This window comes from Lactuca sativa, chromosome 3, assembly GCF_002870075.4.
Source record: "Lactuca sativa cultivar Salinas chromosome 3, Lsat_Salinas_v11, whole genome shotgun sequence".
Taxonomy (NCBI): Eukaryota; Viridiplantae; Streptophyta; class Magnoliopsida; order Asterales; family Asteraceae; genus Lactuca; species Lactuca sativa.
In genome coordinates this window covers 163,049,435-163,076,987 of record NC_056625.2, presented here as the reverse complement: position 1 = coordinate 163,076,987, position 27,553 = coordinate 163,049,435, and the positions used below count along the sequence as shown (strand labels likewise).

At 39.0% G+C, this 27,553-nt stretch overlaps 1 protein-coding gene across 1 annotated transcript; it reads left to right on the top strand.

Annotated features, from left to right (window-relative positions):
* Window positions 1-22,120: 22,120 nt before the first annotated feature.
* Window positions 22,121-26,087, top strand: LOC111913820 (LRR receptor-like serine/threonine-protein kinase RPK2). The gene has a single exon (XM_023909532.3). It carries the CDS (start codon window positions 22,344-22,346, stop codon window positions 25,572-25,574), a length of 3,231 nt encoding a protein of 1,076 aa, XP_023765300.2. The 5' UTR covers window positions 22,121-22,343; the 3' UTR covers window positions 25,575-26,087.
* Window positions 26,088-27,553: the final 1,466 nt, after the last annotated feature.

Below are 27,553 nucleotides of genomic sequence, written 5' to 3'. Positions count from 1 at the left end.
ATAGAGTTAGTTAACTAACTAACTACTAGTTATTTAGTTAGTTAGGAGTTCTAGTTAAGGAGAGGGAAGGTCTTAATCTTGAAAATTAGAAGAGGGATTAATAAGCATTCTTAGTAAAATGTCTTAAGTGATTAAGCACTTATTAGTTAAGTTGGCACTTATCTCCACCAATTCTCTTATCTTAATTGATTTAGACATCATAAAACTTACATGAAATCATTTTAATTCATGACTTATAACTAGTCATTCACTAGATAATAATACATATATACAAATACATACATGTATACTTAGTATAAAATAACAATGTAGTTTTTGTGTATTTGAACTTTAATGTTTATGTTTTATTCTTTTTATTCAAAAACACTTAAATACATTTTAATTATACCTTATAATAATTCATTTTATATTTTAATTTATTTAAATATAAAATTTATTGAGCAATGTATAATTTCGTGACATTTAACCGGTTAACCATATCGTTAAACACGTTTTGTCACTTTGGTTCGTATATTTGTCAAATTTAGATCCTTCACATCTATTAAGCAAACGTTTTACATAGAACCTAACTTACTTATCAACTAGAGACATGTTGATACAAAAATTAAGTTTGTTGCGTTTAAATGATGTTATATGCTAATTTCACAAACCGGTGATGGTTCGATGTCATACATCATAACGAAATTTATCAATAGTTACTTGTTTTATATTTCACAATAACTTATTTAAATAAAAGAGGTTAAATTCCTTCAACCATTCTTAATAAAATACTCATATTGCTTAATAATCAAAAGATAGCATCGTACGATCGTTCCTATTTTTACCAATTGTTACATAATAGAACAAGCCATATGAGTGGAAGTTTATCCATTCCTTTTACCTTTGGGATAAAAGTGATATCTATGGGCCCCTTGATGATTTAGTGATGATACGTGTGAGTGCTTGGCCAAGCCAGGACTGATTTGATCTGTTCAATAAGTCAGTCGTCATGAATCAGAAATCAGGAAACAACAAATGGACAGAGAGAATGATTTATAATCCATGTCTCAGTCCATATGATATCTAGAATGGAGGAATATATGATCCCTTATCTAATAGACATGTCATTGACAAAGGTCAGAGTTCATCGACAAGGTCAGAGTTCGACAGCGGCTTTTGAGAGCTACGATTGCCAATTAGGTTTTGAAGTCATACTCAATAATAGTTTTAGACTTATCCAAGTGGGAGACTATTGGATTAGTGTCTAAGTCCATAACTATAATTGGTATGTACTTGACCCGACTCGGCATGGTCCATTTTGGTTGCATGACATCAGAACATTTGGATAGATCGTTTATGAGAAGAGGACATTTGTGACATATTAATATATTATAAGTTCTAATATATTAATATGAAATCATGCTATTTAATTAGTATTGATCAAGAATAAATTTGGACTTAATTTAGTGATAAAAAAGAGACTAATTAAATATATGGGGATTGATTGTGTAAATCATTCATTCTTATATATTGGGCTTATGATCCAAGATTCCTTATGTTGGGTTTAACCCATGTGGTAATCCATGGATACTCGATGGAGGTTAAAACCCATGGAGCATAAGGAATGGGTAAAGTCATGAGTTACATGGTGTAACCCTAATAGCCACACTATATAAAGACCCCTTTAGCTCAAGAAATTGGTACTACTGATACATATATGAGGGCTAGACAATTTGAGCATGAAGTGTCTTCTTCTCATGGTTATTCCATGTGTTGGTGATGTTGTGTGAACTGTTTGAGGTGTCACACTTGGGGCACTAGGCTCTCGAGCATCATGGAGTCAAGCTACATCAAGAGGTATGTATTCTAACTTGTTGTATTACCCAAGTATCAAAATACTATATGCTAGATAGGGTAATACCTTGGAATATTCATATTTGCATGTATAATAGAGAAAACATAGATCCAATGTATTTAGAGTTGCATGTACACTTAGGAGTGTTAGAATGCTCAAAACTCAACAGTGAGACTTGTGGAGAGGCCACTCCGAGATATAGTTTGGGTGAGACCCGTGGGCGAGGCCCGTGAGATTTTAGCAGTGCAGGTGGGACCTGGTAGAGGCCTTAGAGTCAATTTAGGGGATCGAGGATCCCAGGACTTAAGGAGCCAGAGTAGCAAGGTAGATAGAGTAGTTTTAGATAGTTGAAGTTTCTTCGGAGGTCGCTGGGAACGACTGAGAGTTTGAGCTTGGTTCAGTAACTGGAGGGAATCCGGTATTTCGGATGGTGGACAGAAAGGTTCGGACCTGGGAGGTCCCCGTTCTTTTGGAAAGAAGGCAAGAGGCATCATGGTGTTCGAGCAGAAGTGTCTATCATGATGATTCCTATGTGCATAGTAGCTTGGGGGTTTACGAAAGTTTGAAGTTCGTCTTCTTCAGAATAGAAGACCAAGTCGGCTTTCAGTGTCTTCGGATTGTTGTCTCACGTGCAGAATCATCAGTTGCGTTCTGCAGATCAGTTGATGGGGATATGGGTGTTAGTAAGGAGAGACTTCGAGGACGAAGTCTAGTTTAAGTGGGGGAGAGTTGTAACACCCTGTTATGAAAGTATCTTTTATTGGATTTCAGAGCCCGAGGCTAGGGGCATTTGGGTCTTTTATGGGGTCTTGAAGTTTTTATTTGAGAATTTTTGGGTCAAGGTGTGTCACTAGAAGCGTAGGGCTTCTCACCACCTTTTCGTGGATATAAAGTTCGTTGGAAACGGACTTAGAATGAAGGAGTTATAACACTTTAAGGTTATTGACATTAATGGTCTCATAATGGAAAAAGTTGACAAGGAGGACCATGCATGCAAAGTGGAAGGCGTATAGGTACGCCCAACGTAAGCTGGGTTACGCCCAACGTATAAGAGAAATGGTCACAAATGCTCTTTGGCGTACGCCCAACGTACAGGATGTACACCCAACGTACGTCCAGAGTCCAGAAACCCTAAATTTAGGGTGTGCCACTATATAAGGATCATTATATCCTCAAGTTTTAGCCCCCATTTCACCCTAAAGAGCTGCTACAAAACCCTAAACCCTCTTGAGTGTGCTTGGAGCTTGTAAGGCCATTTTTAGTGTATTTTAGTGTTCTTGGAGAGGAGTGATCATCTTGGAGTCTCATTGATCAAGGAAGAGCTTTTGGATCCAAGTTATCCAGCTTATTTACAAACCCTAGAAGGTATAAAGCTTCCAACTTTCCTCATAGAAGTTTAGATCTAGGTTTATGGAGCTTTGGACCTTTTTAGGTCCAACAAATGGACCTTAATGATGAAACCTAGTGTTTGAGCTTAGGGTTGCCACCCTCAAAGCCAAATAGGTCCCATAAGTAGTAAAGTCTCCATCTTGAATGATTTAATGAGTTCATGCATGAGATCTAGCCCTCTTTATGGAAGAAGAATGTCATTTTGGGAGTTTAGGCTTGTTTGGGCCAAGTGAAGTCACCAAGTCAGTGAATTTATGGTTTAAGACGTGGAAAAAGACCAGGATCTATAATTGTAGCTTCTGAAGTGGAGTATTAAGCACTTAATGAGAAATGGGCTTAATAGGAGGGTTACGTTGAGCGTACGTGCAGGTACGCCCAACGTACTCATCACCTACCTAGTACGCATAGCGTACGTGGGTGTACGCCCCGCGTACTCTGTCAGTTTGGGCTTCGAGTTATTGGGCCTCGGTTTGGGCCATGCTTTTGATTTTGAGTCTTAGTGGGCCAGTAGAAGTCAGATAATATGGGCCAGGGAATATATTTTGGGCTTAGGGTAAGGACCATTAAGGGATTTGATAGGATAAAATAATAAATGTGAAGATCGATTAGATCTATGAAACAGGTATTACTATGAACTCAGAACAATAAGTACAACAAGAGTAGATCAAAATATGTCGAATGATTAGATCAAACAATCCTCAGCAGAGCTCGACCAAGAACTTCCGCTGTAGAGGATTTAGGGTTACAGGAACGACAATAATAAACTTCTGAATAATGATCTGATCGTTTTATTCTATCATTAACCTAAGATGCATGCAAGCACCTATATTTATATTCAACCCTACTAAACTCACGGATGGACAGGCCCATACCGGAGATACAAAAATGGTCTAGCTAACGAGCCCAATAGACGCAACACTTAATACAAAACACGACCGAACAATCTCCCCCTTTGCGTCAAATTGGAGCGAGACTACTTCTTCTTCGGGCCAGCAGCGGGAGCCTTCTTAACAATATCAAACAGACGTGTGATAAGAGCGAGAATAGTCTTTCTGAACCGAATGTACCATTGTATCATGTCATCGAAGTACTTGACATCATCCGCTGTGTTTTGCTTGCATCTGTGGATGATCCCCGAAACATGCTCTAAACAAGCAGTGGTGTAGAGGTGTTTGTCAGCCAAGGCGAAAAGACATTTCTGTCCTTCGTTCCTGGTGAACATGACCGAATTCCTTCTCGAGTCAATTTTACCCATCTGCATTTGGTTGAGATCACTGGCAGAGCCAACAGGAGATATTTTTGGTTTCTTCTTAAATACGCTTGCAATCTCCTGATCCATCAGTGCAACTTCCATGATGTAGCACACGAGCATCCTCTTCAAATGGTCGATGATCGGACCGTATTCAGCTTCATTGGTGAGTAGGATGTTGTGCAAGATGATCCAATCATGGGGATTAAGGTTTGGAAGATCTGCAAGGGAAATAGCATGTTCGGTTTTGGCAGATCCCCGAAGTACCTTGAACCGAATGTTGATGAAGTTCCCTTCACTAAACGGCTTCAAGACCCGAACGTTGACAATTTTCTGAGCGCTCCAAGTCTGATATTGAGGTTGAGCAGCCTTTAGATAAAAATTGATTAGGTCCCGATCAACCTGTGGATGAGGATGAGGGAACTCTGCAACGTTGGAGAAGGCATGAAAGATGAACGCCTTTCGGGTCAGTGGCATGTCGAACTGTGAGTCGACAGTGTTGGAACAATCAAGAGAGATTACAGGTTCCAGCCACAAGATACTCGGTGTGTCAATGGCTTCTTTTATCATCCTCTCGAGAGTCCAGGCAGGAAAAAGAGTTTTCCTACTCTCAAGAAGGTCGTGGGCTTCCTTTTGTTTACATTCGGCTTCTTCAGCCTCTCTTGCCACATGAGCACTGATATCAGCCTCATTGCGTCGACTTCTACGCTTCAACAAGTCAGCGATTGTTTCTTCTTCTTCTTCTTCTTCAGCAATCTTTTTGCCTTTGTCTTTCACACCGGAACCGGAGACTTGGCCTACTAGAGGAGGTTCGGTAGTGTGAGTTGCCTTTGAGGTAGGAGGTGGTTGGGACATAGATTCCTTCTCTCCCCCTTGTTTCGGAATGGACACGAAATCAAGTAGCCCTTCGAGTTTGCTGAGCAGGGCAACGGCGGGAGACAGCTTCTCTGCAAGGTCACGCCTGACAGTATAGTTAAGGATAGGATCATATGCTTCGAGGATGTTGGAGATGGCAGAGTGGACATCCGAAACACACGACTTTATCACCTCCCTTTCGGACCGAAGAGAGTCAATCTCCTGTTGAGAGTGGGAGAGTTGAACGCTCTTGACCTTCAGAGCAGTAGTCTTCTTGGCAAGAACATCCATAAGAGAGTTCTCGGCAGCCAAATCTTCTTGTAGCTTCGAGAGACGCTCGTCAATGGTTGTGCGAAAGGCTGAGTTGTCGTCTGAAAGCATTTGACGAAAAGAAGCGAAGGACTTCAACTCAGTGGAGACTGACGTTGCTAACTGGTGAACAATTGGTTCCAACGTAGTCTTGGCAGCATTTGCACTCTCCTGTAAAGACCGTAACAGGGAAGAGGCATCAGAAAATAGTTTATCGACTTTTGCGGTCGCTGCCTGACAGGCTTTTGTTGAGGCATCTATGGAGGAGGTTGCAGAAGCAATGGAATCTTGCTGAGCTGTTGAGAAGGCGTCAACAATCTTCTTAACTGCATCTTCAGAAAGGGATGACTGAGAAGTGGAAGAGGAGGCGATGAGCAAGTCAATCTTGTCATGGAGCTCCTTGAGATGTCGTTTTGTGACAGGAGCGTCATCATCGTCATCACTCTATACTTGAAACGGACTATAGTAGACCGAGTCAAACGTCATATCTTCCCCGCCAAGGAATGGTTCTTCTCCCTCTGAAGCATGACCAGGAGAAGGTGGTGGTGGTGAAGTTGGTGGTGTAGAAGTATGGGTAGGTTCGGGTTGGGTTGTTTCGGGTATAGGTGTAGGTTCAGGTGCTTTTGTGGTTTCGGGTGCTGGAGTGGTTTTGGGTGCATCAGTATGAACCCCCGTATCAGATACGTTGGCTCTAAAATCTGCAGTGGATTTTGTGGTTGCGTTGGTGAATATTGGTGTTGGTATTGGGATTGAAGTGGGTGGTATTGAAGTAGTGGAAGTTATGGGGGAATAGAAGTAGGAATGGTTTTAGGTGGAGAGAAAATTAGAGAAGTAGATGCATGAACTTCTGGGGTAGGAGATCTGGGTGGAGTGTTGCCACGTGGAGAGTCATCAAAATCTGAACTCTCACCCTCAGACTCGCTTGAGGAAGAAGCGATAATTAACTTTCATCGTGGTTGGGTTTTTCTCCTCTTTTGCTGTGGAGACTGAGAAGGCTTGGTGGGTTTCCTCTTCTTTGGAGATGGGCCTTTTGCTCCTTTTGCCACCTGTTTCCCCTTATCAACCTTTTTGCCTCTTGGAGCAGGCTTGTCGGCGTCATGTATTGACTTCAACATCTCTGGAGTAAGATCCCTCGGACCAGAACGCTTGAACCCTTTGTACGTCTGGATAATCTGACTGTCAGCAGGAACATCCCCATACATGGTTTCCGGAATAGACCCGTTGAACGGAAACTTTGAAGCATCCGACACAATGATCTTCGTGGTATGGAAGGTACCAATCGAAGACATTGGAGCACCAGCGACAATGGGGACGTGGTACTTGTCCATCACCCATTTCGTGATAAGAGTCCAGAACCTAGCATACGAAATCTCGGAATGTCTGGAGGTAAAGGAGAGACTCTGGATGAGTTGTTGCCATAGAACAAACCCATAATCCATGTTGATGCCATTGTAGATACCATACATGATGGAGAGAAACAAAAGGCTGGCACCATCAGATCCAGCACTTCTCTCGGATAACCCCTTGAAGAGAATAGTGAACAGCCCATTCCACTGTGGAGGTAGACACGACTTCTTGAATTTCGTGACCGTAGAAAGCACCTCCGTATAACCCATGTTATAGAACATGTTGAACAAGTGACCCATTGGAATCATTTCAGGGTTAACCCTCGAAGAATCAGGTTCAAACCCTAACAGCGAGCAAAACCTTTGCTTTGAAATTGACGCCTTGTGCTCAAAGACATCAAAGAAGATTCTGTCAACGACTTTGTCGTAGTGAGCAGTTGCAAAGATCTGCGACAGGAACTCCATCGGAACAGTCTCAGCTCTGGTAAGTGCAGGAGCAATCGGAGAAAACTTCAGACACTCGATGATGGGGAACATGAAGGCGTCGTAAGCATGAGGGGTTAAATCGATGATTAGGCTTTGTTGTGGGCGAATGGGCAAAATGTGGGATGTTGCGTGAACGAAAGATGAATCTGCCATTGCTTGAAGAAAGTAGAGAAGATGATGAACAGTGAAGGTTTAGGGATTTCTTGTGCTCTGGGAATTTTAATTGCAGTAAAGAGGTAAACGGTGGAGGATGTTGCCTTTTATACTGTGGTGTAAGGAGAGAGAGAAAGATCTTCCCAAATCTGCTATTGAAAAACGAAGGGTTTTTCGGAGTTGACTGATGTGTGACAGTTGGGGTTGCCGATGATCACGCATGAGAGAGAATGTCATGTCCCTAATAACATGCCTTCCCATCAGGCGCCGTTTGGAGACGAGACGGTTCAGATTCACACGCACCCTTCTTGCGCCGTTTGGAGATTAAACGGTTCCGATTCGCACACTTTCCCTTTTAGCGCCGTTTGAAATCAAATCGATTAGACTCCCGCTTGAGTCAGCATGTCTTCATCTTATCCTTTTAAATTGTAACGACAACTTTTGAAAAATGCCCCCACGTGGATTAAAATCAACCACGGCCTTTAATCAACTGCCAATCCAAGTAAAATGCCTTGTAATTAATAGAACCGGATTTTAGGAAAATCAAAGATTTTCGTGCTTAGGGTGTAAAAGAAAAGAAATAAAGCAATATTTTTGGGAAAATATGTGATGTCAATAAAGACACGAAACAAATGATCCCGGGCATGAATCTCTTCCTTCAAAGTCAAGAGAGACCTTAAAGTGTTTGTGTGGTTTCCCGTTGAATAACGATCAAACACTTATTAAGAAGTGTTGAAAGGCTTCTTTTAACTAGGCTTATTAGGGTGGCTTTCGCTTCGATTCAAACTTTCTAATCTTGATATAAGATAGAAAGCGAGCGAAGTACTTGTGAGACCGGTGTAGTCTATTGAACAAGTAGGTTGGAGATAATTTAATTTGGCTAGGAAATATGTATATAAAATCTCAACAAAAATTTAAAACTGGATCCCAAGGAAAGAAATGTTATTGGTGTTAACAATTTCATAGGAATCACACAAAAGAAAATTTTGAGATTTCATGGAGGTACGTCCGTCAATGCATTAGTGAAAGCTAGAGAAAATAAATTGTTCACCGTCAATTCGTATTGGGTATTGAATTTTGGGTTTCACTTAGATCGTAGTGGCACGAAACTAAGATCATGAACACAGTAATTGTGCAACCATAAACCTCAGTGGTAATTTCTGAGAGTCTCAAGGGTTACGTTTGTGAAGCGAATGTGATGGAGAAATGCAACATAGATGGTGTAAAGAAATGAAAGTACCTCTGCTGTGAAAAATAGGACCAAGCAGAAAACTCTTATCTCATGTGAGAAGAGAGTTAGGTAGCTCATGATTAGAATAAATAAGAAAGCCTAATTGGGAAGACAAGGTTTGTGTATACCAAATCATTGAGGCTATTATTCAGAATCAGGTGAGGCATTGGACACATATAGCAGCATGCTTCTAGGGACACTTAGCTAATTCAACAATTAATTTCCCCATAAACGAACACACAAAAAAAAACTAAAGCCAAAAAAGAAAATAAAGAACGAAATATTTTTGGAGTTTTTGAATTTAGAAAAAAATATTTTTGGAATTTTTGATAATAATAAAAAGTAAGATGAAATAAAAAATAAGACTAAAGAAATACAGAGAAAAAAAATGGAACCGAACCCGAGCGTTCGGTTTATTTCGGTTGTGAAAAACTTTGGAACCGAACCCGAGCGTTCGATCTATTTCGGGTGAGAAAAATTTTGGAACCAAACCCGAACGTTCGGTATATTTCGGTTGCCAAAGAAAATAGGTTTTTTAAAAAGAGAATAACTTTGACAATAAGATAAATGCATTTGGAACTATTATACATAAGATCTACAACCAAGAAAACTACCTTTGATTGATGAGCGAAAAGCAGATTATTCAACCGAACCCGAGCATTCGGTTCATTTTGGTACATTAGTACAAGACCCGAACCCGAACGTTCGGTCTATTTCGCTTCTTACTTTTGAGTTTGAGAGGTAATGTTTGGTACTGACTCCGATTCCATCATACCTAGCCCTTGTAGAATTTTGTTGAACGATGCTTCAGGAAGAGCTTTGGTGAAGATGTCAGCCAATTGATCAGTGGTTCGAACAAAATGAATTTCGACGTTCCCATCTTCCACATGATCCTTAATGAAGTGATACCTCAGTGCTATGTGCTTAGTCTTCGAGTGTTGCACTGGGTTATGACAGATCCTAATTGCACTTTCAGAGTCACAATATAGTGGGATCTTTTTCATATTGAGTCCATAGTCCCGGAGTTGACTTTGGATCCAAATCACTTGAGAAGTACAGGAGGCAGCTGCGATGTATTCTGCTTCAGCGGTAGACAGAAATACACAGGTCTGTTTCTTTGATTGCCAACTAACCAACTTCCCGTCTAGGAATTGGCAGCCTCCCGTGGTGCTTTTCCTGTCTAGTCCACAACCTCCAAGGTCTGCATCTGAGTAGGCTTGAACGAAGAAGCCTGAGTTGGATGGATACCATAGGCCTAAAGAGGTAGTTCGCTTGAGATAACGGAGTATGTTCTTCACTGCAAGCATATGAGGTTCATGTGGATTCGCCTGAAATCTAGCACAGTAACAAACAGAGAACATTATATCAGGCCTGCTAGCAGTAAGATACATCAGAGAACTGATCATCTGGCGATATAGCGTAATATCAACTGCTGGCTATCCAATGATGGAGTAAGCTTGGTATCGAACGCCATTGGAACTTTAATCTTTGAATCTTCCATCATGCCAAATTTTGCGAGAAGAGTCTTCGTGTAAGCTTCCTGATTAATAAAGATGCCTTCGGGTCCCTGTCTAATATTTAAACCAAGAAAAAAGTTAATTGGACCCATTGAGCTCATTTCAAATTTAGTCTCCATCAGCTTTCTGAATTCAGCTGTTAAGCCAAGATTCGTTGAGCCAAAGATGATATCATCGACATAAATTTGAACAATCATAAGGTGCTTACCTTCCTTCTTACGAAAGAAGGTTGGGTCAACCGAACCTTGTTTGAATTTTGACATCTTTAAAAACTTGGTTAGCGTTTCATACTAGGCCCTCGGAGCTTGTTTCAGTCCATATACGGCTTTGTCCAAAATGTAACAGTGATTGGGGTACCTTTCATTAACGAATCCAGGAGGTTGCTCCACATACACCATTTCTTCAAGTTCTCCATTTAGAAATGCGCACTTGACATCCATTTGGTAGACCTCAAAGTTTTTGTGTGCAGCATAGGAAAGAAATATTCTAACGGATTCCAGTCTAGCTACAGGAGCAAAAGTCTCTTCATAGTCGATTCCTTCCTCCTGACAGTATCCTTTCACCACCAGACGGGCTTTGTTTCGTATCACGTTGCCTTCCTTGTCCATCTTATTTCTGAAGACCCATTTGAGACCAACAACTAAGGCATCTTGAGGAGTAGGAATGAGGCGCCAAACTTTATTCCTTTCGAATTCATTCAGTTCGTCTTGCATAGCTTGAACCCAATCAGAGTGATCAAGAGCAGTGTTAACTGTCTTTGGTTCAACTTTTGAGACGAAGGAATTAAACATATAGAATTCTACTTTTGAAAATAAGGAAGTTTGTTTTGCCTTTAGTTGTGATCGGGTCAGGACCTTTTCAGAGACATTACCGACAACCTGGGAAACAGGATGATCTTTGGTCCATTTGACAAGAGGAGGGTAATTTGGATCATAAGATGGATCCAATTCAGCGTTTACCATCTCTTCTAGTTCAGATTGACTGTCATCGTCATAAAGCATATCGGCATTCTCCCCCTCGACAGATAAGCTTTCAGGTTTGTCTTGAGTTTCCGGAGCTATAGGGGTTTCGGGTGGTGTTGAGCTTTCAGGTGTTGATGCACCTTCGGGTGTTGTAGCACTTTCGGGTACTGCTGTGCGTTCGGGAGCAGCTTGAGAACTGTTCTCCCCCTCGACCTGTGAGCTCGGCTGTGATGACGAAAATGTGTCCTCCCCCTCAACTGAAGTATCGTGCTATGGAGGTTCGTTAGAACTTGATCCTCCTTCATTTATTCTCTTTGCAGTATCTTCGATGAGTTGCTTCAGATGATCTACTTTGTTGTCTGCTGCACTAGCTTCTGAGAGAGTTGCCTTCTTTGGTTCATCGAATAACTCGACAAACTTCTCAAATAGGTTTGCGATCGAGGCTGTGACTTGGCATGTATGAGAAAAGATTTCTCCAACTGTGTCTTCATTGGTCTTTAGCTTTTTGACATAGCTATCATCAAAAGTCACATAATAAGTTTCTTCTATTTTCCTCGAGCACTTGTTTAATACCATGTAGGCTTTAGAAGTGAGAGAATAGCCCAGAAATATCCCTTCATCGGCTTTGACATCGAACTTGTTACGATGTTCTTTAGAATTGAAGATGAAACACCGTGAGCCGAATACATGGAAAAATTTGACATTTTGCTTCTTGTTGTTGATGATCTCATAAGGAGTGAAAGTGAATCGCTTATTGAGATATGACCTATTCTGTGTAAAGCATGTTGCAGCAATAGCATCAGCCCAAAAATATAAAGGTAAAGAAGCAAAACTTAGCATGGTTCGAGCCGCCTCACACAAAGATCGGTTTCGTCTTTCGACAATCCCGTTTTGTTGAGGGGTGTAGGGAGCTGAGAAGTTGTGACTGGTTCCTTTTTCGGCCAAGAATTCTTCGAATTCTTTATTTTTGAATTCCAGCCCATTGTCGCTCCTGATGTTGCGAACGACTTTCTTCAGCTGTACTTCAACCTGCTTGATAAACATCTTTAGCTTGAGAGTTGCTTCAGATTTGTGCTTCAAAAAGAACACCCATGTAAAACGTGAAAAGTCATCAACAATAACAAGAATATACTTGCTACCGCCAATACTTTTGATAGATGATGGACCACACAAGTCAATGTGAATTAACTCTAATGGTTCAACAACTTTAGTGTTTACAATCGATGGATGACTTTGACGACTCTGCTTCCCCATTTCACACGCAGCACATAAATGTTCTCGATCGAATTTGAGCAGTAGAAGACCTCGAACATGACCACCTGTGACAAGTTTGTTGATATCCTTGAAGTTGAGATGTGAGGGCCTTTGGTGCCACAGCCAGCTTTCGTTAGATTGTGCTTTGGATAACAGGCAGATAGTTGGATTCCCTATGATGGGTTTGAGGTTCAGGGGAAACATTTCGCCTTTGCGCTCCGATTTGAGAATTACTCTTTTAGTTTTCTTTTCAATTATTTCCGAACCCTCGTCATCGAATGAGACCTTGAGACCGGTACCTCCAACAAGCTGAGATACACTGATGAGGTTGTGTTGTAGTCCTTCAACGTATGCGACATTCCTAATCGTAAAATCACCATTTTTTATCATTCCATAGCCTTTTATTGTGCCGAATGAGTTGTTCCCGAACTTGACATTTCCACCATTTGAAAGAGACCGAAATTCCCTCAGCTCTTCCTTCCTTCCTGTCATGTGACGCGAGCAGCCACTGTCAATGTACCATTCTTTGTCAAACTGCTCGTCACTGATAACCTGCAAAAATTAAGCAGATTTAGGAACCCAAAGTTTCTTGGGTCCACGTGAGACTTTCACAGGAATAGGAATAGTAAGAGAGATGTCAACAAGGTATGTTCTTTTTATTAAAGTTGTTTCATCTTTCTTTTTAATGGTGAAAACCTTAATTTTATTGGGATTTGTTACAGTCAGTTTGGATTCAGGTTTAGGCATTGGGACATTGGAATGCTTTTGATCGGTTTTGACTGAGGAGACCTTTGATTTTCCTTTCAAATCTGTTGAAGATTTTGGATTTTGAGTATTAACAGAATTGGATTTAGAATGAGGTTGAGAGGAATTAGAAGGATTAGAAGAGGTAGAACGAGAGTATTTAGGCTGAGATGTTTTCTTGACTTTAGGTTCTAAGTGACCCTTTTGTTTTTGATCATTAGTGGCACCGAACTTAGAACTTTGGTTGCTTTTGCTCTCAGAACCAAACTCATGCTTTCGGTAGCTTGTGTTTTCTGAACCGAACCTTTGCCTTCGGCTATCATAATTTTCAGAACCGAACGTGTCCTTTCGGTTGTTATGACCCTCAGAACTGAACCTCTCCCTTCGGTTGTTATTACTTTCTTGTGATCTAACAGTACTTTTCTCTGACTCTTGAATTTCTGTCATCATAAGAGAAATGGGCGTTTTGAGATTGCCAAAACTGTTTTCGTTCTGAGAGATTCTTCTTGTATCTCATATTCCTTTGCTGTTTCTGATTCTTCACTTGCTTCGGCTGTCGATGGATATTTGCTTTTTGCTTTTGCTTTTTGTCAGCCGGTTCACTCTGAACTGATGAAGTTTCGCTTGAAGGAGTGACTTCTTTTGCAGGATCCCCTTTTTCTTCAGGAACATCTTTTGTACCACTAGTACTTGGCATGTCAAAGTTATTGGGCTTGTTCAGAGGCTCTGGTACATATCTGCCTTTGGTTTTCCAGGACGTCCGTTCTGACAGACCAACAGTCTCGTCAGCATTATCGATAGGATCGGACCAGAAGAACTCATCACAACCACCAGCATTGTCTTCGTTTACAATGGTTGTGAGTTCAGCTGTCTGATGTTCGGTTACACCTGTGACCTTATACACTTGATTTGGAGTTGTCCTTACCTTTTGGTATACAACAGCCTTTTCTTCAAGGATCGGGGACTTTTGTTGGGACAAACGAGCAAACTCCGCAGAATTTTCTGAAATAAGATTTTTGTGGTTTTCGGGTTCGCTCTTGACAAACTCAGAACAGTCAACTACATCCTCTACAAAAATTTCACTCATATCATCATCCTCATTAAGCTCAGATGCATTTTCAACATCAATTTTATTTTCTGAGCTCAAGTTGGCATTCAATGAGTCAAACTTTTGTATGGTTTCGGTCCTTAGTTTCAATTTATCATTTTCATCCAAAAGGTTTTTCAGCATGTCCTTATGGTCCTTGGACTTTATGAAAGATTCGATTTTGTCTAGTCCATACATATAAGTCGGATTTACATCCTCAGACGAAACTACACTTTCGCAATTATATGCTTCAGCGTCGATTTCATCCTCCTTAAACTCAAGGAAGGGCAAAATCATGCGATGAATTTTTTGCCCTATTTCACAGTTTAAATGAAGTTAAGTGATATTAGTGTAAAGACGCTTAGCAATTAAACAAAAGACATTTCTCTGTTTTAAAAGTTTCAAATTGTCTCTTTGTAAATAAATGTTTTCGTCCTTGGATTTGATTAACTCCGACTCCTTCAGCTCAATCCACATCCTCCGTTCCTCACTCTTTGAAGACACCCTGCTTAATTGGTCAGTTAGGTTAGAATTAGTGACCCGTGTTTGAGTTAAACTGCTGTCTAGATGCGAGATTCTTGAATTTACATTTTTTAATTCTTTTTCATATGAACTTTGTGGGACTTTGAATGAAACAAAAATAGATTGTACCTTCTTTATTAACTCATCAAGCTCGTTAAACTGCACGCTGAGAGGTTTTGCTGTGAAGCACAAGTCCTCTCGCTCCTTTGTGTCTTCATTCCCACCGTCTGTGTTGTATCCCCTCATTTGAGATACATCCGACACCATCAAGCACTTTCCACCGCTTCCTTCATCCTTCGCAACCTAAGCCTTTCCATGAGATGGCTTCCTTACTTCATCATCCTCAGAGTCGGTTGACCAGACTTCCACGCCACCGAACTCATCATCTGCTACCGAACCCTGGACGATTAAAGCATTCATTGAAGGGTTAGTGATAGCTTTCTTTTTCTTGATCTCTTCCAGCTTTTTCATTAACACAGCTTCTTCATCTTTCTCCTCATTCTTATCTGCTATTTTCTTGAGGACACAATCTTTGGCATAGTGGTTCTTTCCTCCACAATAGTAGCAGTTCACACCCGAATCTCCTTCAGCTTTCGATTCCTTCTTTGGTTCTTCTGCTTTCGGTTCTTCCCTGACCTTTTCAGAACTATAACTTCCCAGCCAATTTCGGCTCTTATTAGTAGGAAACCTTTTCCTGATGAACTTCTTCGGGTTTGACACCATCATTGCATAGTCTTCAGAGGTAAGGTCATAGTCCTCTAAGTTGAAGTCTTCATCTTCCATCACACCTTTGCTTTTGGATAGAAGGGCCAATGATCCCAAGCTTGAAACTACATTTTTCTCCTACAAGACAATCTTTTCTTGGGATTTCAAAATCCCTACCAGCTTTGCCAATGAGTAAGATTTGAATTGCTCATATGCTTTAACGGTGGACACAACCGCTCTCCACTCGGATCTAAGACCGTTTAAAAACGTAACCTTTTGTTCAATCAACTTCCTTTCAATATCATGTTTAATCATCTTACTAAGAAGATGATTGAAGCGATCGAACGTTTGAGTTACAGTTTCTTCAGGACTCTGCTTGAATTCACCAAACTCGGACAAAAGTAAGGTTTGAATGGAATGCTCGAGATCTTCATCTGTGGAATATAACTCTCGCAGCCTATCCCATATCTCTTTAGCAGTGCTGCACGAACTCACTGGCCTAAAAGTATCAGATTGAAGAGCGAATCTGATTAGTCTCAATGCTTTAATATTGCACTAAAATTGATCTTTTTCGTCTTGGGCAACATCTTTTACATCTTTCAACAGATCATTATACTCTTTCTGAGTTTTAATGATTCTTGATGTTGCTGAATGAGCGAATGGCCCAGACACGATTGCCTCCCAAATAAGATATCCGTTGTCCTCAGATCCAATGACATAATCTTCAAAGTGATGTGCCCAGACTTCGTAATCCTGGGTGTAAAGGATGGGAATCTTCGTCGTTGATCCAATACTGTTTGAGATGTTAATGGGATTTGATTGTGACTCGTCCATGCTAGATCGAATAACCTGTTTAAAAGATCAGACTTGTAATATATTAAGTTAGGGCAAAACGAATAAATGCTGAGCTACATCAATTATGGGATGACGGCTCAATAAATATTAGTTAATGCGGAATAACCCTAATCGCAACCTTTTTCACAGAAAAGATGTGTATGAATTACACAGCCTCCTGCTCTGATACCAATTGATAGGATAAAATAACAAACGTGAAGATCGATTAGATCTATGAAACAGGTATTACGATGAACTCAGAACAATAAATAAAACAAGAGTGGATCAAAATATGTCGAATGATTAGATCAAACAATCCTCAGCAGAACTCGACTAAGAACTTCCGCTGTAGAGGATTTAGGGTTACAGGAACGACAATAATAAACTTCTGAATAATGATCTGATCGTTCTATTCTATCGTTAACCTAAGATGCATGCAAGCACCTATATTTATATTCAACCCTACTAAACTCACGGATGGACAGGCCCATACTGGAGATACAAAAATAGACTAGCTAACGAGCCCAATAGACGCAACACTTAATACAAAACACGACTCAACAGGATTGGGCTCAATGTAGCAAATTGGGCCATTAGTGGGCAACTAGTGGGCTTGGGAAGCTCACCTAGTGTTGGACCTTTTAGCTATGGTTTGGGCCTTGGATATGGCCCGGTATGGACTAGCGGGGGTGGTAAAATGGTCATTTTACCCTAAGGAGAATTATTGGTTTTAAGTGTTATCTTGGTATTGGTAGCTCGGGGAGTCGATGGATCAGCAGTTCGAGGATTTGTCAGATAGCAGCCAGAGTGGTATCAGCAGTGCAAGGTGAGTCTCCTCACCGTGTGAATGGGTCTAAGGCCACAATGCCGACCCATGTAGTTTATGAGTATGAAGACCGGGGGTTAGCCCTAGGCACTATATGCTAGTATGTGATTCCGGATCAAGGTCCGATGTCGGGCGGGTGCCCGAGGAATGGTTGTATGATAGTTTATACTTGTTGTCTGTGTGATACTCGTATGTGCATGGTAGGGAGGAGAGTGTGGGCGAGGTCCCATATGTCACCACTAGCAGAGTATGGACGGGGTCTCGTATTTCATAAGTAGCAGAGCAAGGGCAAGGCCCGAGATAGGAGAGAGGTGAGGGTGGGCAGGGGCCCGTATCTCACTATCAGTAGGAGCGTGGATGCGGCTCCATGACTCTTCAATAGTAGGACGGGAGCGAGGCCTTAGATTAAGAGTATAGTAGAGTATGTTAGCTACTTGTTATGTGTTATGTTATATGTTTGTATGTGTTTAGCGGGTGAGGCCCAAAGACAGGCGGGGCCTAAGAGAAACAAATATGTATACCGAGCGGGGCTCGATGCCCTGATGTCGGGCAGGGCCCGATGCCGGAGCTAGTCCGATGCCGGGCACATCCTGATGCAGCAGGCGGGGGCCCAGTATGTGGTATGTGGTAGGTTGGGGAGCTCACTAAGCTTCGTGCTTACGATTTTCAGTTTTGGTTTCAGGTACTTCCGGCAACGGAGGGAAGAACTCGGGATGATCGCATGACACACACCAAGAAGTTTTAACTTGGGATGTTTACTCTGATATATAAAGAATATGTTTAAGATTATACTCTGATTTGATATAACAGTTCTGTTTATGAATGAAATGGTTGATAACTATGGCTTTTACTAATGATTTAAAATGAAACTTTTGGTCATAATTTTTGGGTCATTACACATTACCAGGTTTTCATAGGGATTAATAAGTTATAGTCTTATAGGTTAATACTTGTTAAACGTTTACCAACCGGTTGGATCGCCAGTAGGATTGCTTAGATAACTGCCAATCGTCTGAATAATTGTTCATGTGAGTTTTTTACCTATATTATGTGTTCCAGTATATATCCTTTGTATGTTAGGATGTAGTTGCCCTATAGTATGCCATTAGGCTAGTTATGTTAGTTGCATATAGTATTGTATTATTGCATATTGTATTGTTTATATGTGTTGATATATTATGTGGGGAGTTAAGGGTTGCCCAGCCTCGGGCTGAAGGCTAATTGACTGGGACGGACTAGTATTATGCTAAAGTCCAAAGTGTAGACCAACTATATGCTGAAGGCAAAAAGGGGCGGGCAAGCTTTATGTTGAAGGCCAATGACAGACCTACTTTATCCTGATGGTCATTATGTGTATGCATTGTATATGTATTGTGGTATATGGTATTTTTGGGAACTCACTAAGTTTCGTGCTTACCCAATTGAATATAAATGTTTTTTAGGAAAGATTCATAAGAAGGGCAAGGCTCGACTGTAGACACGCACATTCGTAAAATGTTTCCGCATAATGTAATTATACTCTGATATATTCGAATAAATAAAAATGAAAATTTTGGGTTGAAAGTTGGGATGTTACAATTAACTTCCATTCTGAACGTAGTCTCTTTGAAAAGTAACCTTTTGTTATATCAAAGCTCTTTCTAACCCATGTTTTAACATCTTACTAAGAAGATGATTCAACCTTTCCATTATTTGATTTAAAATTTCATCCTCCTTTTACTTGAAAGAACTAAACTCCAAAAGCAAAGTTGTCTGAGTAGAATGAGTCTGATCTTCATCACCTAAATAGAGTTCTTTCAATCGATCCCAAATTCGTTTCACAGTATTGAGGGAGCCGATCAATCTGAAGGTATTTGGAGTAAGAGCAAAACGTAAATCCCTTTTTTAGCACGGAGATCATTTCGAAGCATATCCTTCTCGACTTGTGTGAGATCATGTTTGGCAAGAATGTCTGAGTAATCACTTTGACTAAATACAACAATATTCGTCTTAAAACACATATGTGAACCATTCATAATCGATCCCACATATACGGACCATGATCTTCAACTCCTGTGATGTAATCTTCAAAATGCATCACCCGCACTTCATAATTTTCTAGAAAGAGAATCGAAATGCAAGTGTTAGATCTGATACTGCTTGGAAATTTGATTCTACTTGATGAATCAACTTTAGACATGATTTCAAGAAAAATCAAGTAAGAATCAATAGAATTATGACAAATTGAATTCAAATCAAAGAAACATAATCTGAACAAAGAATTTATATCAAAATGCAAGGAAATTGTATATTGCGGAATAGATCTAAGAGAATTTGAGAAAAACACAGAAAACATGAAGAACACTCGATGAAACAAAATCAAATGTTTAGATTTGATGATGAACTTAGAGATATTCTTGCTCTGATACCACTTGTAAGGTCGTTAGATTCAATAAGAAAGAAATCACAATCAAAGACGTAATCAAGTAGAAAACATGAATGTAAATAAGCTCTTGTTTTTCATTTAGATGATAAAGGAATGAGATTACAATTTTGTAAGACTCCTTCAAAACTTATCATCTACTATCAACGAGCATTCCTTATATATGACATACAAGGAAAGCGGTTGAGCTCTGATAAGGTCAGGACACATAGGCTACTAATAGTTGTCACGGAACAAACTTACAACTACGAACCCAAGTAAGTCAATGCCAACACAAAATAATCATTCACATTAACAACAAACATTACAATCGTTCTGAAATACATTTCATATCATAAACTCAAATACAACATATCAAATACGATCCTAACAATCCCCCGTTTGTATTAAGTCTAACAAGTGTTCATGTTGGTCGTATGGATACTGGTATAGGCGGTCATTCTTTTGATCATGGTTTTTAGAAAGAAAAGATATTTACTACGATTTAAAGGTAAATATCAATTTCCGAATTTGATCGGTGTTCTTGGAAATTAAATTTTAAACTTTATTTTTGATGATGTGTTTTTGAAGCAGATGATTATGTTATTTAGCTTTTAATGGTTTGAATTTAATTTTAGACGTTGAAGTATTATTAATTTTATAATTTCACATGCATGAGTTTTGATTAAATAAGCCGTAAAACATTTTGCATGTAGGCGTAAATTGGTTTTTACCTAAATTGGTTTATTGGCTTTGAATAATACCTTTTGTTATGATTAAAATACAAACCCTTTTTTATTTGAGTTAAAGAAACCCATTTTGATTTTTGTTATGATTAAAATACAAACTCTCTTTTTTATTTGAGTCAAAGAAACCTATTTTGAATTGGGGTTTTGTTATTTTCTTTGTTTTTTCTTTTGTTTTTTTTTTTACTTACGTTTTAATATTAGTATCAATAGTATTATTATTATTATTTTATTTAATTATGTTACTTTGTGTTTAATTATTTGTGTTTTAAAAAATATTTTTTTTTATATATAATGGTATCTTTAATGGGATTGTGTTTATGTATTATTTTTTTTTCATTCAGACAATTCTTGTGTTATTTTTTTGATCAGACTATTTCTGTGTTAGTTTCTCGTTCGCGATTATCCATATGTTATTTTTTTTCATTGCGACTATCCTATTTGTTTCGTCTGGACTATACATGTGTTATTTTTTCGTTCTAATATTATTGAGTTATTTTTTTTCGTTCGAACTACCTATGTGTTATATTCTTGTCCCGTCTATCATTGTGTTATTTTTTTCGTTCTGCTAATCATGTGTTATGTTTATCGTTTAGACTAACAATGTATTATTTTCATTCCGACTAACAATGTGTTATTTTTAATAAAAAAATAACACAAGGATAGTCCAAACAAACAAATAACACGGAGATAGCCGAAACAAAAAAACACAGTGATAGTCAAAACAAAAAAAACATGGGATAATCTGAATGAAAAAAACAAAACAAAGATAGTCGAAACGAAAAAATAACATGAGGACAATCTGAATGAACAAATAATATATAGATAGTCTGAACCGAAAAATAACACAATAATAATAGTTTGAACAAGAAAAATAATATAAAATAGTCCGAACGAAAAAAAATTATTTTTAATGTTAATAATAATAATAATAATATATTTATTAAATATATTAAACACTAAAACTAACAAAAAAAACAACAAAAAGACAAGACAACTTTTCAGACGGGTAAACAAACAATCAAAAGCAATGAGAAGAGAACTCATTTTAATAGTTATGTTTTTGTGGCGTTTTGTTCTTCATTGTAATTATTGTAACCTTGCAACCTTGTAATTATTGTAATTAGTTAAAGTTTTCAATTCTACCTTGTTTAGTTCTTCATTGTAAAAAAGAATATTAGAATATGTTTCATTTTTTGTAATGTAAATATGGACAAGACAACTTTAAAAGGCATCACTGGATGGACCAGAAGCAGTTAAACGTCTCGTTTACTTTAGTTCAACCCATGTATCTTTTTAATTTCCTGGTAACGATGGCGACCGAAGATTCTTAACAGAAGATTGTGGCACTCATGTCTCAACAGACCTCGCGACCAGATATGATATTCATTTTTCAACATGTATTTTAAAACTCATCTGATTTTTTTTCCTTTTTAGTTTTTTAACCGGTCAATTTTATATTGAATTACATACGTTATAATAAAGTTGATTTTAGACAACATATTACATGTTATAAACAGTTGTAATCCGAAATAAAATTATAATCATATGTTATTTTTATGATTATCCCATTATTTATTTGTTCGCATTAATTAGGATGAGATTTGTTTTTGAAAGTTTTGGGTGTGTATAAGCAATGAAAACCAAAGATAAAGGTCCAAATCTAAAATTACAGATTTTGCAAACCTTTTGACTTTTTCCAAAAAACCCAAAGAACAGAGAAGGAAAATGAATCGAAAGGCGAAAACTTGGTCTTGCTCTCTTTCGCAAAACACAGAATTAGGGTTTGAATAAAACCCTCTTAACACTTGATACAAAAACACAGATCTCTAAATCCAAATCAACCCCTTTTTCAAGATTTAATTTCATAGAACCCTTGTTAGGGTTCCACCAATGGGTCGTCATCCAATACCCTTAAAGCTCCTGTCACTTCTCTGGGTGTTCATCACTTCTTTCAGTTCCTACGCCGTTTTGGGTAACGATTTGGACAAATCGGCACTGCTGGAGTTCAAGAGCTCCGTTTCCGACCCTTCGGGAGTGCTGGCAAGCTGGAGAGAAAGCAATTCGGATCTCTGTTCGTGGGTTGGAGTCTCATGCGGGTCGGATTATCGGGTTGTAGCTCTTAATATCACCGGTGGAGGTAATTCAGGCTCTTTCACTTGTACTGAATATGATCAATTTCAACTGTATGGATTTGGAATCAGGAAAAATTGTGTGGGTCGTAATGCGAAATTGATGGGTAAGTTGTCAAATGGTATCTCAAAGCTTTCAGAACTTCGAATCTTATCGCTCCCGTTCAATGATTTAAATGGTGAAATTCCTGATGAAATTTGGGGTATGAAGAAGCTGGAAGTGATTGATCTCGAAGGGAACATGCTCAATTGGAATTTAAACTCCAATTTCAGAGATTTGGAAAACCTTAGGGTTCTTAACCTCGGGTTTAATCAGATATCTGGAAAAATACCCAATTCGTTATCCAGTTTGAAGAATCTCCAAGTCATAAATCTCGCAGGAAATCATCTAAATGGTTCAATTCCAATGTTCTTCAACGAGTTTATCAATTTAAGGGGTTTATACTTGTCATTCAACCAGCTTTCAGGCAAAATCCCAAGTGAAATCGGGTATAATTGTGGTAATCTTGAGCATCTAGAACTCGCAGCAAACTTCTTACTTGGAGCAATTCCCGCAAGTATATCAAATTGCACCAAATTGCGATCAATTTTGCTGTATTCAAATATGCTTCAAGAAGAAATCCCAATCGAATTTGGTCAGCTTAAATCGCTACAAATATTCGATGTTTCAAGAAATAGTCTTAGCGGCCCAATTCCACCACAGCTCGGGAATTGCACAAACCTCTCGATTCTCGTGCTCTCAAACCTCTTCACTCCCATCCCTATTTCTGCTCAATCCGAAGAAGAGTATAATTACTTTCAGGGTCCACTACCTTCCGAAATTACCATTTTACCCAAGCTAAAGCTGCTATGGGCACCAAGAACAACTTTAGAAGGCAAACTTCCGACCAATTGGGGTGCTTGTACAAGCTTACAAATGATAAATTTGGGTCAAAATTTCTTCACAGGTGAAATCTCAAACGGGCTTAATCTCTGTAGAAAGTTACATTTTCTTGATTTGAGTTCGAACAAGTTAACAGGACAACTTAGCAATAAACTCCCGGTTCCTTGTATGACTCTTTTCGATGTCAGCAACAATCGTCTCTCAGGGGCAATTACGTCTTTTCGCCACACCGTCTGTGAACCCCTCGATCCATCATCAACATACATACAATTCTTCACATCTCAAGCTCCAAATAATGGTGGAAATCGTGCAATAATTCATAATTTCAGCAGGAATAATTTCACAGGATCGGTAATTTTGATTCCGGTTGCATCAAAACCGGAAAAAAACTCGGTTTATTCGTTTCTCGCCGGAGAGAACAACCTCACCGGAGTTTTGTTCGATAAATGTCCCGATTTCAAAGAAATTGATGTGAATCTCAGCTCAAATGGGTTTTCCGGCGAGATTCCGGCGAATATTAGCCGGAATTGCAGATCTTTGCGGGTTTTCGATGTCTCCGGGAACCGTTTATCCGGGATCATTCCTTCTTCTTTCAGTGAATTAGATTCTTTAATTTCACTCAATTTGAGCTACAACATGTTACATGGAGTAATCCCCGATAACTTTGGAGAAATTAAGGTTCTCAGGAATCTCTCATTATCAAACAACAATCTTTCCGGTTCGATTCCTCAAAGTTTGGGAAGTTTAAAGTCTTTACAAGTTCTAGAACTTTTCTCCAATTCCTTATCCGGAAAGATTCCAGAAGATCTTGTAAATCTAAGAAATTTAACCGTTTTTTTACTCAACAACAACAAACTTTCCGGCGAGATTCCGGCAGGATTCACAAAGATGATCAAATTCAACATCTCCGGCAACAATATCTCCGGCCCTTCGCCGGAAAACTTAATGTCAAGCACAAGCACAGAACAACAACAACAACCACCACCGGAGCCTGGAAGATCCACCAGTGGCGATTTCGTAAATTACTCCAATTCACCAACTCCATCCACAAAATCCAACAACCAAAACTTCAGTTCAATCGAGATCGCCTTGATCACATCCGCCTCCGCCATTTTTTCCGTCCTTTTAGCTCTCATGGTTCTCTTCTTTTACACCAAATGGCGACCCAAATCCATAACCCACGGGTCGACCCGTAAAGAAGTCACCCTTTTTACTGATCTTGGTGTCCCGTTGACTTTCGAGAGTGTCATTCAAGCCACCGGAAACTTCAATGTCAGCAATTGTATCGGAAACGGTGGGTTCGGGGCCACGTTTAAAGCCGAAATTGCCCCCGGGTTTCCGGTGGCGGTGAAACAGCTGGCGGTAGGGCGGTTTCAAGGCGTACAACAATTCGACGCGGAAATCAAAACATTAGGGCGGCTCCGCCACCCGAATCTTGTAACCCTAATCGGATACCACGCGAGTGAAACCGAAATGTTCCTTATCTACAACTACTTGCCAGGTGGCAATTTGGAAAGATTCATCCAAGAACGGTCAACGCGAGCGGTCGACTGGCGGGTCCTACACAAAATCGCGTTGGATGTTGCGCGGGCCCTACACTACCTCCATGACCAATGTGTCCCGCGTGTTCTTCATCGTGATGTGAAACCGAGTAACATTTTGTTAGATGATGATTTCAACGCGTATTTATCTGATTTTGGTTTGGCGCGGCTTTTGGGTACGTCGGAGACTCACGCCACAACGGGAGTCGCCGGAACTTTCGGTTACGTGGCGCCGGAATACGCGATGACATGTCGGGTATCGGATAAAGCGGATGTGTATAGCTACGGTGTGGTGCTTTTGGAGCTTTTGTCTGATAAAAAAGCGTTGGATCCTTCGTTTTCATGTTATGGTAACGGGTTTAATATTGTCGGGTGGGCGTGTATGTTACTAGGGCAAGGACACGCGAAGGAGTTTTTTACCGCGGGGTTGTGGGATTCGGGGCCGCACGATGATTTAGTCGAGGTACTGCATCTTGCAGTTGTTTGCACGGTGGAGTCGCTATCGAGACGACCCACCATGAAACAAGTGGTACGGCGGTTGAAACAACTTCAACCGCCGTCGTGTTAGTGGTCCCCACATATTTGTCTTAACGTCAAATATGTAGGAATTTGATAGCGGTCCCCATTTATAGTACTATTGTGATTAGTTCACAATAGTACTAGTAGTGGTCCCCACACGAGGGGAAAATATACAGACTTAGTTTTTATATTCAAGTTTGGGTATTAGATTCTTTGCTTTAAGGACATTTTGATTTACCTTTCTTATATTGGCTGTGGACTGATTGACGTGATGCCATTTAGTATTAATAGTGATTTGTAAATTGGTGTATAGGGTGGTTTGCACAGATGAAGATTTGTTGCAAACGTGTTGGATGTATTTTTATTACTTGTAATGTATCGTTTTTTATTTTTGTGTATAAAATTTTAAAAGTCAGGTCTTTAAATTATGATTTGGGTAGAGAAGAAGATTTGTTGCAATGGCACAGATGTAATTTCTTGTAGTGTTTCGTTTGTTGAAATTTTGTATCAGAATAAAATATAGCAATCTCTAAATTATGCCGAAGAGATGATCGGCGGTGGATATGGTTATGTTTGGTGTTGCGTTTATTTTTTCTAATAGTTACTTTTGCATTTTTTTTTATTTTTTTTTTATTTTCAACTTCAAGCAATTCTTATGTACATAATCATATATTGCACAGCATCTTGAGATCTTGCATACATGTATATGTAGCGCAATTTACTTTGAATTCCATTGTTTGATTTGTAGGATTTAGGGATGCAAAGAGTCGGGATCTGAAGCGTGGATTTGAAGACACTCTGCGAGAATTGTGGATAAAAAGCTTGGATGATAAGAATTAGTGAAAGAAAAAACTTTAAAGAACAAAATTACTTGGAAAAAAACATGGTCATGCAAGACACAAAACATCAATTTGGAATGGACTGCATCATGACAATGCAAATTTTATAAAACTGGGGTTTGCAAAAAAAAAAATTACGAATTTGTAGAAAGCAATGTCACAAAATAAAATATTTAAAAAACATAAATAAAACAAAATCGTAAAATAACTTGTTAAAAATTTAGAGAGAAGTTTTGACCAAGTTTATTGAAAAATAAAAATTGGACCAATTTTTAAAAAAGAGAAAGGTTGGATAAGAAAAGCTTGAATGTGGTTTATATTATAAAAAAGTGTATAACGAACTTGTAAAAATGGGTCTAACTTGTAAATAGTTTTAAAAACAATGTGGTGAAAGGAAGAGATTTGACCCTTAATCTCAAGTTTCCCTTGCTAATCAAGATCATCCACAATAAAGGGTTAAATAAGGGTTTAAACAGAATAAAATTGAATATTGCTAATCAAGGTCATCCACAATAAAGGGTTAAATAAGGGTTTAAACAGAATAAAATTGAATATAATATAGAAAAAGAGAAATAGTAGAGTTAAATAAAGATTGAACAAATTATAGAAATTGTTAATGCAAAATGCTAGGTTTTTTTATGAATTGAATACAAAATACATGTTTTTTCTCCTACATGACAATCTATATAATTCATTTCATTCAACATCCCTTATGGATGACCTAAACGTTACATACATAGATGCTAGTGAGATAAACAAAGTTCTGTATATGGGAAATGATTTGTACACGACAAGCCCTTGGCCCCGCGTGGTCAAGTACGGATAATACAATCGAATTGCAGCACGCCACCACGCCGTGGTGTGACAACCGAGAAGATTCTGACGCTTATCTTTAGGAGAGATTAGGAAAAATAGATGTAATAGCTTAATATTGTAATATTTGATTTTGAGATAATAAAAATCAAATGTTCCATTACATTTATTGTTAAAATGACTATTAGGCTAAAAAATAAGCATCCAAAAAGTTTTACCATATTCTAAGCTAGTTAATATATTTGGAAAGTACTCGTTCACGTGATCTCAATGATATAAAATTCGTAAAAAAATCCGACTCCAAAGGAAAAAACTATGAATTTTATAAAAATAAAAAATCAACCGTGTAATTAAAATTAATTACATCAAAACGGTA